This window comes from Diabrotica undecimpunctata, chromosome 2 (genome assembly GCF_040954645.1).
Source record: "Diabrotica undecimpunctata isolate CICGRU chromosome 2, icDiaUnde3, whole genome shotgun sequence".
NCBI lineage: Eukaryota > Metazoa > Arthropoda > Insecta > Coleoptera > Chrysomelidae > Diabrotica > Diabrotica undecimpunctata.
The window spans coordinates 115772209-115788489 of NC_092804.1; the positions used below are offsets into that span (position 1 = coordinate 115772209).

General features: G+C 33.8%; 1 protein-coding gene across 13 annotated transcripts in view; it reads right to left on the reverse strand.

The window, feature by feature from the left end:
* Trpm (transient receptor potential cation channel, subfamily M) overlaps positions 1-16281 on the reverse strand; it is an 888877-nt gene that overhangs the window by 121514 nt on the left and 751082 nt on the right. For all 13 annotated transcript variants that reach the window (XR_011950088.1, XM_072523326.1, XM_072523332.1 and 10 more), the window contains 3 exons: positions 6992-7178; positions 6279-6537; positions 4683-4854 (listed from right to left, as the gene is read on the reverse strand). Coding sequence is in view for 12 of the 13 variants with exons in the window: in XM_072523326.1 (XP_072379427.1) it covers positions 4683-4854; positions 6279-6537; positions 6992-7178 (618 nt within the window). In the remaining variant the exon portion in view is untranslated. The remainder of the gene's footprint in view (positions 1-4682; positions 4855-6278; positions 6538-6991; positions 7179-16281) is intronic.

Genomic DNA, 16281 nt, shown 5'->3' on the forward strand with positions numbered 1-16281 from the left:
CTTACGAGTAACTCTAATTACATCTCAAACAAATGCACTGTTATGATTTACTAAACTAATATTATGCTGAACTAAATTGCCTATGTGTTTACTATATTTATAACAATATCGGTTATTAGGCCAAGGATGATGTTTTTGTGAAAATGCTGAATTTTTAAGGTTAGATTTGTAGCAAAAGTATTATGAAACAAGACACATGTGTGTTATTTACTACCTGTGCTCTAGTTTCTATTTGTCATAATAAAAATGGGTAAACAATTTACGTAATAAATAATAATAATTCTTTTCGGATTTTTTATGAAATAAATAATTATATCAATATTTCACCATATTGACTACATAAACCACATATTTTGGGTTTTCAGCATTTTACAATAGAGAAAAAGTAATACAACGTCATTATAGAAACTTAAGAAGCGATAGAAAAGGGAAATTGTAAACATGATGACGGCCAACATCTGAATACAGACACGGCACCTAAAGAAAAAAATGAAGAATCCTTTCTCCAATAAGACATTTAGCACCCATAACAAAGCATTTTATGATGTTACATTATCATTTTTGAGTTGTTTTAATAAGAATAAACTATGAATTATGCTTATCTACAGGTATTCAGTGCTTTACCGCATAAATATCAAACTAAGAATTATTATGCAGCTGACTTATAAAATGCGATTATCTCGAAAACGGTTGAATTTTCAGGTTACTAACAAGTATACCTTGTCTTAATAAAAATAATGTATCTTTAATATTTTTTAACACAAATAGAGCTAACTGAAAGCAAAAAAGTTACGCGCAAATTTATGCCACACATGTGGCATATGTGGCGCCCTCTATTAGTTATATTAAAGTATGTATAATATTATAATTTATCCCACTCAAAAGCATCTAGCTGTAAATTTTTGTCTAAAAGTATCTACAAACGTAAAAGTTATAGCGAAAAATAAAATTTTAAATTTCCACTTAACACCCTGTATCTTTATTAATATCAACATTTTATTAAACAAGTTGACTTAAATCGTAATATTTTAAAGTGTAGAATCAACGGTTTTGGTTTGTACAATTACTTAAGGACCACCCTGTATACAACTCACCACCCAAGTGTAAGGAGCAAACCACAGTCCTAGCGCACTGGAGACAGGAAAGAAGCAAACATCATACACACACACACGCACGCACACACACACACACACACACACACACACACACACACACACACACACACACACACACACACACACACACACACACACTATTCAAATAATTAAATTTGCATTTTAACTTATTTCGTCATAAAATATAAAAACCAGCACCCGTTAAAATAAACATTTGACAGATGTAAACTCTTTTTAAATATTTGTACATATATGTTGTCTTACCGGAATGAACTACAATTATACTGAAAACTATTTTATATTGAAATATACAATACATAAGTATAATTGTGACTTCTTCCCATAACATAATGTAGTTAATTTTAAAATGCTACCAGAAAATAGTTTTAGATGTGTGTTAATTTTTATAAAATAGAAAGTGACCTACCTATTTACAAAAAAGATACGTTTATTTATATTCATTGAAAATTGGTAATTAATTTGGATTTATAAGCCTACAGAGAACTATACACAATACAATTGTTAATTGTCAGTAGAATGGGTATAGTAATTAATTGAATGTTTCCAGTTCGGTTTATTGATAACCATTATTAACACGTTTCGTCACTCTATGCCTAATGAAATACACATATCGTATGCCCTATTCGATACGGTTATGTTATAACTTGAACACAATCGATTATGTATTGAAAGTGTAAGAGAATGCTTATTATCTGCAAGGCCTTTATCAATGAAATACTAATTAATACGTAATTCATATTTCAAAAATTTTGAAAATATATTGTTATGGATTATATTTTTTTCGCTTTTTATGTAATTTTACTTTTGTATCCAGTAAAAGTGCTTTATATAGCGCACATAGTAGTAATATTAATAACAATAATAATAATTAATACACTTCGGTTCACTTCGGTCTTGACAAAAATGCCGTGTCTTAAATATAATCAAAGGAAAGGTTCAGCCCGGCGGATTCGATATGCAAAATGGCCAGAATATGGAGGCCATGGGTGAAAATGATATGTATAAATACCTCGGAATAGCAAGCGCAGTCAGTCAAGACTATGTCGAGAGCATAACGTCGAACTATTGGTTGACATCAGGAATGATGTTTCTTGAAACAGAAGGTTCACTGCTTGCCATTCAGGATCAGGTTATACCAACGAAAATTTATCTTAAGTATATCATCAAAGACCCCTAAGTCCAAAACGACAAATGCCGATATGGAGGTCAAACCCAAGAAACCATCTAACATCGTACTGGGGGCTGCCAGGCATTTGCTGCAACTGAAGACAAAGAACGGCATGATTCGGTAGGGAAAATCTTCCATCAAGAAGTAGCTATCAAACTGGTACTTATCCAAGCAAACCATCTCCCATACTATCAATATGTCCCAGAGAGTATGCTTGAAAATGACAACTTCAAGCTATATTGGGACAGCACTGTGCTCACAGACCAAATAGTAGCACACAATAGACAACATGTCAAACAACACTAATCGACGTGGCGATACCTAACAACAATAATCTGCGTATTAAATACAACGAAAATATCGCCAAGTACAGAGATATGGAAACACAAATAAGGAGACAATGGAGAATGAAACGTACCCAGACGATACCTATTATTCTTTCTACCACTGGAGTCATTCCGAAGAACCTCCTAGAAAACATCAAAAAGCAGGGTCTGAATGAACATCTTTATAAGACCGTACAGAAAGCTGTACCACTCTCGACGACCAGATGTGCAAGAAAATTTTTTGGAGATCCTCCAGCATATCAAGCCACCTAGGGCTCGATAACACGGAAAGTGCCCCACCAGAGCTCAATCCTTTTGATACCGTAGGTATCTGGAATGAGTGAATTTTTCCCTTATAGGGAGTGTGAGCCGTATGGATAAAACTGGAGATAATAATAATTAATAATAATAATTATCAGTGTTCTATAAAAACGAAAGTAAAATAACACAAGTAATCTTTTCTTAAAACACCGGCAAATAAATTCATAGACGTCCTATAAACAATTTTCGTGATGTATAAAACATTTAATTGTGATACAGGATGAACGACAATGTGCAAACTGTGAAGAACATAGACAATCCGTTCCTGAAGTCAAATAAATTAAGCAGAGCTCCGATAAGAAAATCAACTTCACAAGAAAATACCACTCCGTTGCAAATAAGTACCATATAACAACCATAGAAAAATACAACCTCGTCTAGCGAATCAAAAAGCAATGACAACTGCACAACAAACATTATACTGCCTCAATAGACAAAGTCGACTGACAATCAACACGAACAACCGGATAACTCTTGTTTCTAATCATGCTTCTTCTTCTTTTTATCAACCGTCATAACTATATAACATTAATCCACAAAATAGCCATGAAAATCGAAAGCAAGAATTGAAAACTATTCAATTTTAGAACTAAAAACGAATAATAAAGACATAAATGAAGTAAGAGTACTCCAAAACATGATTGTATCCTTTAAACCACCACATCCCAAGTGAAAGGTACCTCTATGTACCAATTGTCAACGCTACGGCTACACAAAAAAATTGATATGAATAATTAAGAATGATAAACAAGAAGAACAACATATTTAAAATACCATATATTAAAAATAATTATTTTCAAGATATAGCATTTAAAAATAGACCAGACCTTTAATCACAATTTATTTAAAAGAGGTATCTCGAAACTTCTTCAATAATTCATCGATTATCGTGCCGGTATGAAAATCCCAAGAAAGATCGACTATTTTTTAGAATATAGTTGTACGGCTACAAAAAATCGGTTGTTTGTATTTACTTCAGTCTCTATTTTATAATTAAGTAAAACAATAATTGTATAAATAAATAAAAAAAATATATAAGTGAATGGTGACTTTAAATTACCGTAACAGTAATGAATAAAATCTTTTTTTAGCTATTATTGTTAAAAAAGATGAGCATTAAATAATAGATATGGTATTGACATGTAGCTCTTTTCTTCTTCTCATTGCGCCGTCTCCTTTCGAAGGTTGGCGATCCAAATGGCAATTGTAGTTTTGGAAACTGCTGCGCGAAAGATCTCTGCGGATGAGCGGTCGAACCATCTCCTCAGGTCTTTCAGCCACGAGTTCTGGCGTCTTCCTACTGATCTTTTGCCCTGTACTTTTCCTTCCAGTATAACTTGAAGTAATTCATATCTTTCGCCTCTGCATGGCACATGACCCAAGTATTGCATTTTCCTCTCTTTGATTATTCTTAGTAATTCTGCGACGAAGTACCTCAACATTAGTAACTCTTTGTACCCATGGAATCCTCAACATTCGTCTGTATATATACATCTCAAAGGCATCTATTCTTTTTTCTATTTCAGAGTCCATTGTCCAACTTTGATAGCCATACAGTAAGACAGAAAAAACGTAACATCTGATCAATCGGATTCTAAGCTGTAGACTAAGGTCTGATCTTGTAAAAAAGTAGCTCTTGTAGTAGTAGCTCTTTTACTACTGTAGAAATCAATGTAACTTTGTATAAAAAAGTAAATAAGAATACAGAATGAGAGTAGACAATAAACTTACCAGTAGTTCGTTAAAAGGATAATCAAATAAACACGGACTCGCTGCTCCTGGTATACATCCTGGTATGAGCCCCATTGCTCCCAAATTTCTACCTGAAGTATGTGCCATACTGTGTCCTTTATTCATAATTTTTGCATAAATAGGCCTAAATTTTCTTCGTGTGTATAGAGCCCTAGGAAAAAAAGTAAGTAAATAATATAGTACCAAATGCTTTGTATATTAGTAATTGGCTTAATCATCGGAACTCATAACTGTTATTTGATTATACAAATCTTACACTAGCCCAAAGTAGCGAAGAGACGCGAGTTCTGTTTGCGCAGTGGCAAAATTCGATGAAATCGAATAGCTAGTTTTGTGCAGTGTTGTAACGTGATGTCAATATGGAAAATGTACAAAAACGACAAGTTCTGAATCATCAAACGCAAGAAGTAATTTATAACGTTTTAAAATTTACAAAAAATGAAGCAGAAATGGACAAATCTTAATAGAATTATTAAAGGTATAGAAAAGTGTTCCTGGCAATGACAGGTTTAACCAGGTGTAAAATTTAGCTTTAAAATAGGCTTAAAATTAAGCTTTAAGCCTCTCAACTGTAAAACAAATTGCTGGTAAAGGTCGTCAAGTTGATGCTGGAGAAAAAGTGTTTTTCCTCCACCAAAACAAACGAGTACTTTCTATAAAATTATTATTTTATCATTATCTGATTAGGATTGGTCCGAAACAGTCAATACTCACTCAAACAGTCAATAATCATTAAGTGCGATTAAGGAGACAATTTATCGAAAAAAGGACAAAACCGTTTGAGCAATTCAATGTTTGTACCTATATATCCTTGCCAAAAAAAAATTGTAATATTATTTGGCACGATTCACTAATAAAATAGCAAATGGTTATTTCCAAAAACGCCTTGGAAAAAGGTCTAGAAGCGGTACTATTTTATTAACGGAAGTTTAAAGGTATCGTATAATAGCATAAATGAACTCAGATAAACACTAACATCTTTAAGGCAGAAGTAACTAATTTGCAAATAATGATTTATAAGTGATGGTTACAAGTTATTTATCAAAAAGTAACAGAATTAGCATTAATAAATGTAGTACAGTACAGGTAACTATTTGGTTAACTGTTTCAAACATTTTAAATCTGCAAAACAAAAATAACATTCTTTTGACCAGTTTAGATTTATTCATGATTTGGATGCAGTTTTATTATTTTTTAAATCAACCACATAAAAGTAAATGCCACCTTTTGTTAATGAAGTTTCCTTTCTTCAAAGTAAAATTAAAAGTCCATAGCAAAAAATATAAGTAAACAGAAATTGTATTCTAATAATATTATAATTTGCTTATTCTGTGTGTCTTTCCGTAATGAGAACCCCAGCCCAACTAGTAATTTTGCCCGTTGCATGCGACGGGAGGTCCAATCAATTACCATCTACAGTCACTCGTTATTTTTTTAAGTAACAAACTTCTTGCATCTACAACAAGCAAATATAAAGTATGATCTGGTATCTACTATACGTCTCACATAATGAGCTAATGTTGTAATAGAAAAATCACTGCAATAAAAGTTTAAAATTCTTATAAAATTTCTTACCTATAAGCTCCACCCATTAATTTATTTATCACCAATCCAATATCGTGTAAAGTATATATGTAACCCGGTGGAATGTGAGGGCGTACGTCCCTGAGTATATATCCTAATGTATTGCTAGGTCCTTGTTTAGAGTTGTACAAGTTTTCGAGCCGAGGTATTGTCAAAAATTTTCTCATGCTGACACCATTTTCTAAAAGTAACTTTACAAAATCGCAACGGTCGTGTTCGAGGGCTTTTATCATCGCATCTTCTAGGGCACCTGAATTCAAAATTATTATGTTAGGATTATGCAAATCAGAATGGGGAAACGATTTTAGAATTTATCGTTAAATTTTAAAAAGAATGTAAATCTTTTATTAAAAGCAAATATATGGCGAAAACTTTTAAATAATGATTGAACTGAAAGCAACTGAAAAATTAATACATTAGTAAAATGGTATATTATTATAATATTATAAATATTGGTCGCTCTTCAAATTTTTTCCAGCGACTACCATAAAGATCGCTAATTTAACAATTTGTTTTGATTATTTTGTGTATAAAGATGTTATTATCTTCCTTAATGTTATTTAAAAATATCATTTTCCAGTATCAGTTCATTTTTCACAAATAAAGGAATATAGAACAATCTGCGTCTGTGCATTTGATACTTTTATAATAACAATGAAATAATCATTTAGTGTATATTTAAGGTCAACATGATTCTGAAATACCTGGAGGCCATTCTTGTCCATAAACAAAAATTTCTGATCTAGCTATATCAGCACGATTCCACGTTAACGCAAGGCTGAGTTGTTCGGTCGGAGAGAGATGTTGAGATTTAAATAAAGCTGTTAAAATTATTTGGTCCAATTCTTGGGGTTTTTGGTCGTATTTATCTGCTATTCGAAATACTGTTATCTAAAATAGAAACAATAAAAAGAGTATTATTTTTTTATAAAATAAATTTAATTGTAATTATCAAAACTTATATCGGTCAAATTGGTGGAACTTTTAACAAACATATAACAGAACACAAAAGGGCTTTCAATAATAAAAAAAACAGATTCTACGTAAGCACTGAACCTTCAAGACTATAATCACTCTTTTAATGACCAATTCCAAATCCTTCACATTCGACTACAGACAATTCTGAATGACCAACTTGAGACAAACAGTTCTCCACTCCTCAACTTATTCAGTTGAAGACTATAAAGTGTAAACGCATACCAAAAATAGATCAGTTGAGAAAGGCCCTCTGCCGAAACAGCTGTAGTGATAATAAATTACAATAAATTTTGTGGAAACATTGAAAATAAAAGCTTTCAATGTTTTGATGTTAGATAAAATGAATTTCCAACAAGTAACGGTCGAATTCCTCACATATATAGCAATTGATGGACAATCAAAAATTAAAATTGACGTGTTTTTATAAATTTTGCTATACGAGAAGATAATGAATATGTCTTGCATGTTCTCACATGTTCATTACAACTATCTAAATAACTGGGAAATACCTACAAAGCATAATATATACTGCTCAACAAATTAGGAGAAAGCTTTCTTATACCTCCAAAACTTTAAAGTGAAAATAATATAAAAATTAAGGCGGGTTTGTATGTCCTCCATACCGCGAGTGTCCTCCCCTAGCACTAATAAATTCACTTCCTTAGCATGCTTGGTATCCTTAATCGAAGTTTTTTCTTGCTGATCTGAATTTTGTGGAGCATTGGGGCGCTTCCGAGTACTTCTATTTAACAAATCCCAAATGTGTTCAATAGTATTCAAATCAGACTAATGACAGATCAGTCCATTGTTTGATAAAGTCATCCTTATATAAAATTTATAATAATGGCTGCGATGTGTGGTTTTGCATTATCTCTAATCCGCACCATAAACTAAAGGCAGAACCAGTTCTTCTAGCATATTATTGCTCTAACGTTGAGAATTTAGACTTACCTAAATTACTAAAAGGTATGTTTTTTATTCGACATTTATCGCTCCCCTATGATCATTATATAACCGTCAATGATCTTTGGACCTCTCGTGCTGCAGCACTAGTGTCCTTCAATGAGACAATAGTAAATCTCGAAGGTACTCGCTATTAGACGAAACCTTGACTCGTTAGTCAAGAGCACTTGTATACACTGTCTAAATTGCCCATTAATAAGCTTATGATCGCATTATCCAATACTGCGAAAGGTATGGAATGGCACTGAATACAAATAAAACAAAAATCATGGTGGTAAGCAAGAACAAGATCGAGGAAGACAGTGTTTATGCTATATATATTAAAACGGCTTATTGAGATAGCTAGAAGTGCTTTTAATAAGATGAAAGCAATATTATGTAATGGAAAACTCAACATCGAAATTAGAACTAGAGTATTGAGATGCTACGTGTTCTCTGTCCTGTTGTATGGAGTTGAGGCCTAGACAATTACAGAGGCGACAGAGAAAAAACTCATTAACTTTGAAATGTGGTGTTATCGAAGAATGTGGAAAACATCTTGGACACAACACATAACAAATGCGGAAACGCTACGAAGAATGAAAAAAGATAAAGAAATACTCAACACTATAAAGCAAAGAAAAATGAGCTACTTTGGTCACATACTAAGAAACGAGAAATACGAATTAATGCGGCTGGTTATACAAGGGAAGGTGGAAGGCAAAAGAGGACCGGGGAGAAGACGCACGCCCTGGCTGAAGAGTCTGAGACAATGGAGAGGGGAAAAATCAATAGAACTTTTCAGAACGGCTACAGATAAGAGTCAAATGGGCCATGATGATCGCCAATGTCCTTAGGGATGGGGCACGTTAAGAAGAAGCTTATGAGCAAAATTTAAACAGCATTTTTTTTGTTTTTTTTGTCAACATAGGCTTTCACAAAGATATTCTCGGTTTTAAATTATCTTTACGCTAGGCGCATACACATAGAATTTGGACGGTCGATAAAAGTTCGATCGAACAAATTCCTTTGGTGGCGCGAAGAAATAATGTGAACGTGCATACGCATCGATCGCCAAACGGCACGGCATCGATACCGTGTGGCGTTCGATCACTTCCACTACATGGACGGCTACCATAATCGTTGCCGTCCTTCAAAGGCAAACGGTACCAAATGAAAGCGCGCACACACATCGATCTTTTTTGACCGACCAGAGGACCAGTTGCGTTTTTTGGACACTGCTCAAAGTACGTCGCTCCGTGTTGCTATGTAGTTCTGTGTGGTTTATTGTGATTTTGTGTACTTTACCCAACAAACCTTTGTGGATTAACCAATGTCATCGAATAAATGTCGTGTAGTGTGCGAGCAAAACATCATCGACACAAGTTCGATCCAAGTTTTGTCGACCGTCCAAATTCGATGTGTGTGCGCCTAGCCTTAATCAGTCCATTTATATTGGAAACATCTAGTATGTTTGCGTAAGTGTAGTCTCAACATAATTTGATGTTACGACACGATTACGCAATAATTAAAAATCTTAACTTTAACTAGTTTTCTTTTCTTTTGTACTGATCTGCCTTTTGTACTGAGGATAGCAGCTAAATACTTTTTTACGAAACCGATGAAAGATAGATCTACTTCAAGGTTGCGATGCTGTATACGGAAGCTATGATTATCTCTCAATTCCTATTCTTCTTCTTAAGGTGCCTTATTAGTTTACTGAATGCTGGCGACAATTCTGGCATACTAGTTTCGAACTTGTGCGGCTCTAAAAAGTTAACTCGTTCTCCCAATGCCCCTTTTCCTTCAATCTTCTCCACTACATTTAATTTTAAAAACTGGTACTAGCAATTCCTAAATATGTGACACAGGTAGGCTGCTTTCCTCCGCTTTACTATTTGCAGCATTTCTTTCTCTCCCTATTTGGCGTAATACCGGCGTTGATTATATGATCCGTTCAGAGAATTTTAATAAACACCCACATTTCGAAGGCCTTAAGGCGATCCATGAAGTTAGCTTTATTGTCCAAGTTTTCAGCAGCACTGAGTAAATGTAGCATTTCACAAAACGGTACCGTATCGTTAAATAGAGACTCATTGCTAAGCAGAGTTCTAATATTCGTAAATGTTGCTCTTACCCATTCAATTTTACTACGAATTTTCTATATCTGGATTAATATTTTAAGTTTTCCAGCTCCTGAGATATGTGAACTTGGAGACTTGATGAATAGTATTGGCATTCACGTTTATTCTCAAATATATATTCGGTATTCTGCTAACCACCATTAACTTCGTTTTATCTGTGTCAATTTTTAAACCCAATTGTTCTCCTTCTGTATTTAATCTATCGACCAGACGTTGTTGTGCTTCTAGGCTGTCGGTTATTATGACTGCGTTATTAACATAGCGAAGGTTATTAACAAACTGCCTAATAATCCCTATGCTATCCTCAGTATCTCTCAAAAATTGCTTCAGGACAAAGATTGAATAGTAGGGGACACAAAACGCAACCCTGCCTTACACCTTTGTCTATTGGGAAGGTCTGTGTAGTTTCATTTCCCACTTTTACCGATGCTATTTGATTTAATGAGAGGTTCTTAATGAATGCAGTATTTTCATTCGTATGTTCAATTTCAATTACTTGGGAGAAATTATGTCATAAATCCCTAAGTTCCATTCCTACTTTTCTGTACCACATTCGAATCATTGATTATAACAATCACATTTTCATTTCTAAACATGATACGAGACGTTCACCGTGCTTCGGAGGGCACGTAAACCTGTCTGTTCTCCTGGGCTAGTTTATATCGACACTAGCTACTTGAAAAAGGGTTAAGATTCAATTGGAGCCGAAACCTGTCCAACAGGATCTCACTGGCAAAAATGTCGTACGGTATTGTTATTATTATTGATAAGCGACAATAGCAGCATAAGTACTAAATTAATGCGTGCAGGAAATGCTTCTCGTCTTCTTTATTGTTGGATTTTAGGAGGTATGGATGTAGCAGTTTTCTTCTAAACTTTTCAGTGCTATGTATATTAATGTTTGTATTTTGAGAAAGATTTCTGAAGTGGAAATTGAAACGTCAATAAATTTATTTTAAATTTCAAATGTAGCTTATTCCCACTAAAACAGTAATTACTTTAAAATGCCACAAGAAAATAGCTTCAGAACAATATCTTCATGACAATTTCGTTAAATTGGTCCCTGTTTATTGATGCACGAAATAACCGCTCTACTCTTTGTCCTCCGATCCAATGTTATATTTTTCGTAACCATGCGAGTTTTTACGGCCTATCCATCTTTTACCCCCAACTTTACCTTGGATAATCAGGCAAGAGATGTAATATTTAATGTCTCTTATTATATGACCGAAGTAGCTAACCTTTCTGGCTTTGACAATATTTAGGAGTTCTCGATCTTTGTTTAGCTGTCTAAGGTCTTCCTCATTACGCGTATGGCTGGCCCAGGACATTTTGAGAATTCGTCGGTAACACCACATTTTAAAGACTTCTATTTTATTCATGGTATCAGTTTTAAGCGTCCATGTCTCACATCCGTGAAGAGTAATGATAATGCAACATCGTAGTGTTCGTAATCGCGCTTGAATCGAGGGGTTTCTATTTGTAATGGTAGGTATTCATTTACGAAATGTTCTACGTGCCATTTCAATCCTCGCCCTAAACTTTTCATCGAATGTGTTTTAATTACTTAACCAATTGCAACCCTTGATTGTTATCGGGATCGGTGGTATATTTATTTTACCTACAGCTATCCATTTTGTTTTTTTGGTGTTAATATTAATGTCCGATTTGCAACTTGCATCATTTACTCTATCTAGTAGTATTTGCAAGTCCTCCATGTGTCAAAATAAGCATTTTGTGGGTATCTACGCTGAATGATTGCAGACATTGAAAGAATTCTATGTTTAACTCGATAGACTACTTTTTCGAATATAGACCTGAATAATGTTTATATTTACAGGCTTCATTGTCAACTGTACCAGCATTAATCTCTCCGACAATGGCACGAAATTTTGTACGGAACTGATGAGGGATTTATTTAGCATTACAGCCACTCCGCTTCTGTGGGACCCACCTCGTGTTCTGGATGTATATTCTATAATCCCAGTTAGATCAGTTGTAATGGTTACTAAACTACAATAGGAAAGCAACGGGAAACTATCTCATTAACTCTCATTATCGCTAGTCAATTAGGATGGTTACATCTAGTAAGCAACAAGTTACTGATTTCGGTTCATTTAACTACAACTCTGCACTGCACTATACAACAATATAACTGCATATTAAACATGTCTACATGGAATATAAATTGCATGTATATGTCAGGAAAATTGTATAATATATTATATAATACATACTAATATATTATTATATACTTAATTATACAATGTGTCCGTAAAGTATGGAACAAATTCTTTTTTGGCTAAACAGAGCATTTTAAGAAATAATCCTGAAACACGTCGATTTTTGATTTTAATTTACCGTATTTTAAAATAATATTCTAATATACAGGGTAAATTACTTTCGAGTAATGACGTCACCGTCATTTTTTTTAAATGAAACACCCCCATTTTGTCTCAATTTTCGGATTACTCTCGCTGAGCTGATTCCAAAAATGTATCACATGTTGATTCGAATTGGTACAGGGTGGATAAAAATACAATAGTTTTGTGTGTGTCCATAAAGTAACGCGTTAGTTAAATTAACAATATTATCAAAAATACTTATTGTCTAGCGGACAGAATATGATGAAATACATGACTTTATAAATGTTCGAACTGCAGCCCTTGCTGTATTTGACAGTAACCCAAACGTTGTACAAATTCTTGTTGAACATTGTTTATTGTGTCTTGAGAAATATTGTTTATTGCTGTCCGAATTCTCTGTTGTAATTCTTGAATATTTGCTGGTTTCGTTTGATACACAACATTCTTCAGATGGCCCTACATAAAATAATCCAAAGGATTGAAATCTGGTGACCTTGCTGGCCATTCAATAGGTCCACGTCTACCAATCCACCTGTTCGGAAAAATTTCATCTAGGTACCTTCTAACATCTACAGCATAATGTGGGGGTGCACCATCCTGTTGAAACCATAAACTTTCATCAAAACCTCCAGGATTACGTCTGCTGGAAAACAAATTACGTAAAGTAGGTACGAGATACCCCCTTAAAAACTCAAGGTACGTTGACCTGTTTAAATTACCTTCGAAAAAGTAGGGTCCGATGATTCGATTTCTTACAATTGCAGCCCATACATTTACCTTTTGCGAGTATTGTGTATGATGCTCACGCATCCAGTGGGGGTTTTCTTTTGACCAGTATCTACAATTCTGACGGTTAACCTCGCCATTTAACGCGAAAGTGGCATCATCAAAAAAAAAAATAATGTTTTGTACCAAGAGAGGGTTTCGGTGGCAGTTATCCATCTCTGCTTCGAAAAATTGCATTCTTCTATCGGGATCATCTTCGTTGAATTCCTGCACAAGTTTGATTTTATAAGGATGCCATTTTCGTCAAAACTAAGTAAAACATCTAATGCTGTATCAGAATTTGCAGAGGGACGACCTGATTTCCGTGCATTTTCAACCGTACCAGTTTCTCGAAATTTCTTTTCAATCTTACTGACTGTTAAACACGTTATAGGTCTTTCTGAATATTTATCATTAAACAAATTGCACACTTCCATCTGGGTTCGCGATCTGCCTCCATACCCAATCATCATAAGTATTTCAATTCTTTGCTTTACACTTAACTCCATTTCTAATTCAAATTAAATCTAAGCAATAATTAAAACATTCACAAATACCAAAAATATTGTAGTACTAAACTGTCACTGAACATCAATAAATTATTAAACAAATAATGACATTTAACAAAAACATAGCCTAGTATGTTTCTTTTAAATTGATAAGAAATAATTTCTTTCATATTCTGTCTGCTAGACAATAAATATTTTTGATATTGTTAATTTAACTAACGCGTTACTGTAAGTAACGTAAAGTATGGAACAAATTCTTTTTTAGCTAAACAGACCATTTTAAGAAATAATCCTAAAACACTTCGATTTTTTATTTCAATTTACCGTATTTTAAAATAATATTCTAATATACAGGGTGAATTACTTTCGAGTAATGACGTCACCGTCATTTTTTTAAATGGAACACCCCCATTTTGTCTCAATTTTCGGATTACTCTAGCTGAGCTGATTCCAAAAATGTATCACATGTTGATTCAAATTGGTACAGGGTGGACAAAAATACAATAATTTTGTGTGTGCTCATAAAGTAACGTTAGTTAAATGAACAATATCAAAAATATTTATTGTCTAGCGGACAGAATAGGAAAGAAACTATTTCTTATCAATTTAAAAAAAACATAGTAGGCTATGTTTTTGTTAAATGTCAATATTTGTTTAGTAATTTATCGATGTTCAGTGACAGTTTAGTACTACAACATTTTTGGTATTTGTGAATGTTTTAATTATTGCTTAGATTTAATTTGAAGTAGAAATGGAATTAAGTGTAAAGCAAAGAATTGAAATACTTATGATAATTGGGTATGGAGACAGATCGCGAACTCAGATGGAAGTGTGCAATTTGTTTAATGATAAATGTCCAGAAAGACCTATAATGCTTTCAACAGTCATTAAGATTAAAAAGAAATTTCGAGAAAGTACGGTTGAATATGCACGGAAATCAGGTCGTCCCTCTGCAAATGCTGATACAAAACCCCTACTGGATGCGTGAGCATCATACACAATACTCGCAAAAGGTAAATGTATGGGCTGCAATTGTAAGAAATCGAATCATCGGACCCTACTTTTTCGAAGGTAATTTAAACAGGGCAACGTCTCTTGAGTTTTTAAGGGGGTAGCTCGTACCTACTTTACGTAATTTGTTTCCCAGCCGACGTAATCCTGGAGGTTTTGATGAAAGTTTATGGTTTCAACAGGATGGTGCACCTCCACATTATGATGTAGATGTTAGAAGGTACCTAGATGAAATTTTTCCGAACAGGTGGATTGGTAGACGTGGACCTATTGAATGGCCAGCGAGGTCACCAGATTTCAATCCTTTGGATTATTTTATGTGGGGCCATCTGAAGAATGTGTATCAAACGAAATCAGCAAATATTCAAGAATTACAACAGAGAATTCGGACAGCAATAAACAATATTTCTCAAGACACAATAAACAATGTTCAACAAGAATTTGTACAACGTTTGGGTTACTGTAAAATACAGCAAGGGCTGCAGTTCGAACATTATAAAGTCATGTATTTCATCATATTCTGTCGGCTAGACAATAAGTATCTTTGATAATATTGTTAATTTAACTAACGCGTTACTTTATGGACACACACAAAACTATTGTATTTTTATCCACCCTGTACCAATTAGAATCAACATGTGATACATTTTTGGAATCAGCTCAGCTAGAGTAATCGGAAAATTGAGACAAAATGAGGGTGTTCCATTTAAAAAAAATAACGGTGACGTCATTACTCGAAAGTAATTCACCCTGTTATAGAATATTAGAATATTAGAATATTCTTTTAAAATACGGTAAATTAAAATCAAAAATCGACGTGTTTCAGGATTATTTTTAAAAATGCTCTGTTTAGCTAAAAAAGAATTTGTTCCATACTTTACGGACACAGTGTATAATATTGGGTATAAGCGAAACTCGATGGTTAAATTCTGGTACAGTGAAGAGTTTTCTACAAAATCTGGTAAAATATACTACTCAAAAAGTAGCTACAGATTTACCAATAATAATGTGTTGAGATGGGTGAAAAAGTAGCAGTAGCGGCGAAAGAAAGAAAACCGTAATACCTGAGGCACAAACTCCGTGGTAAAGGATACAGCATTCTGTGAGTTATATGGTAGGAAAAAATAGCAGCGAAAAGAAGTATAGGAAGAAAATGAGTGAATTTTCTCTATAACAATTCCATAAACGCTAAAGGAACACGATGAAATATTTTCCAATTTGCGGATGGGGTAAAACCCATCAATTAACGAAACACTACAAACAACTTTAACTTCATTAA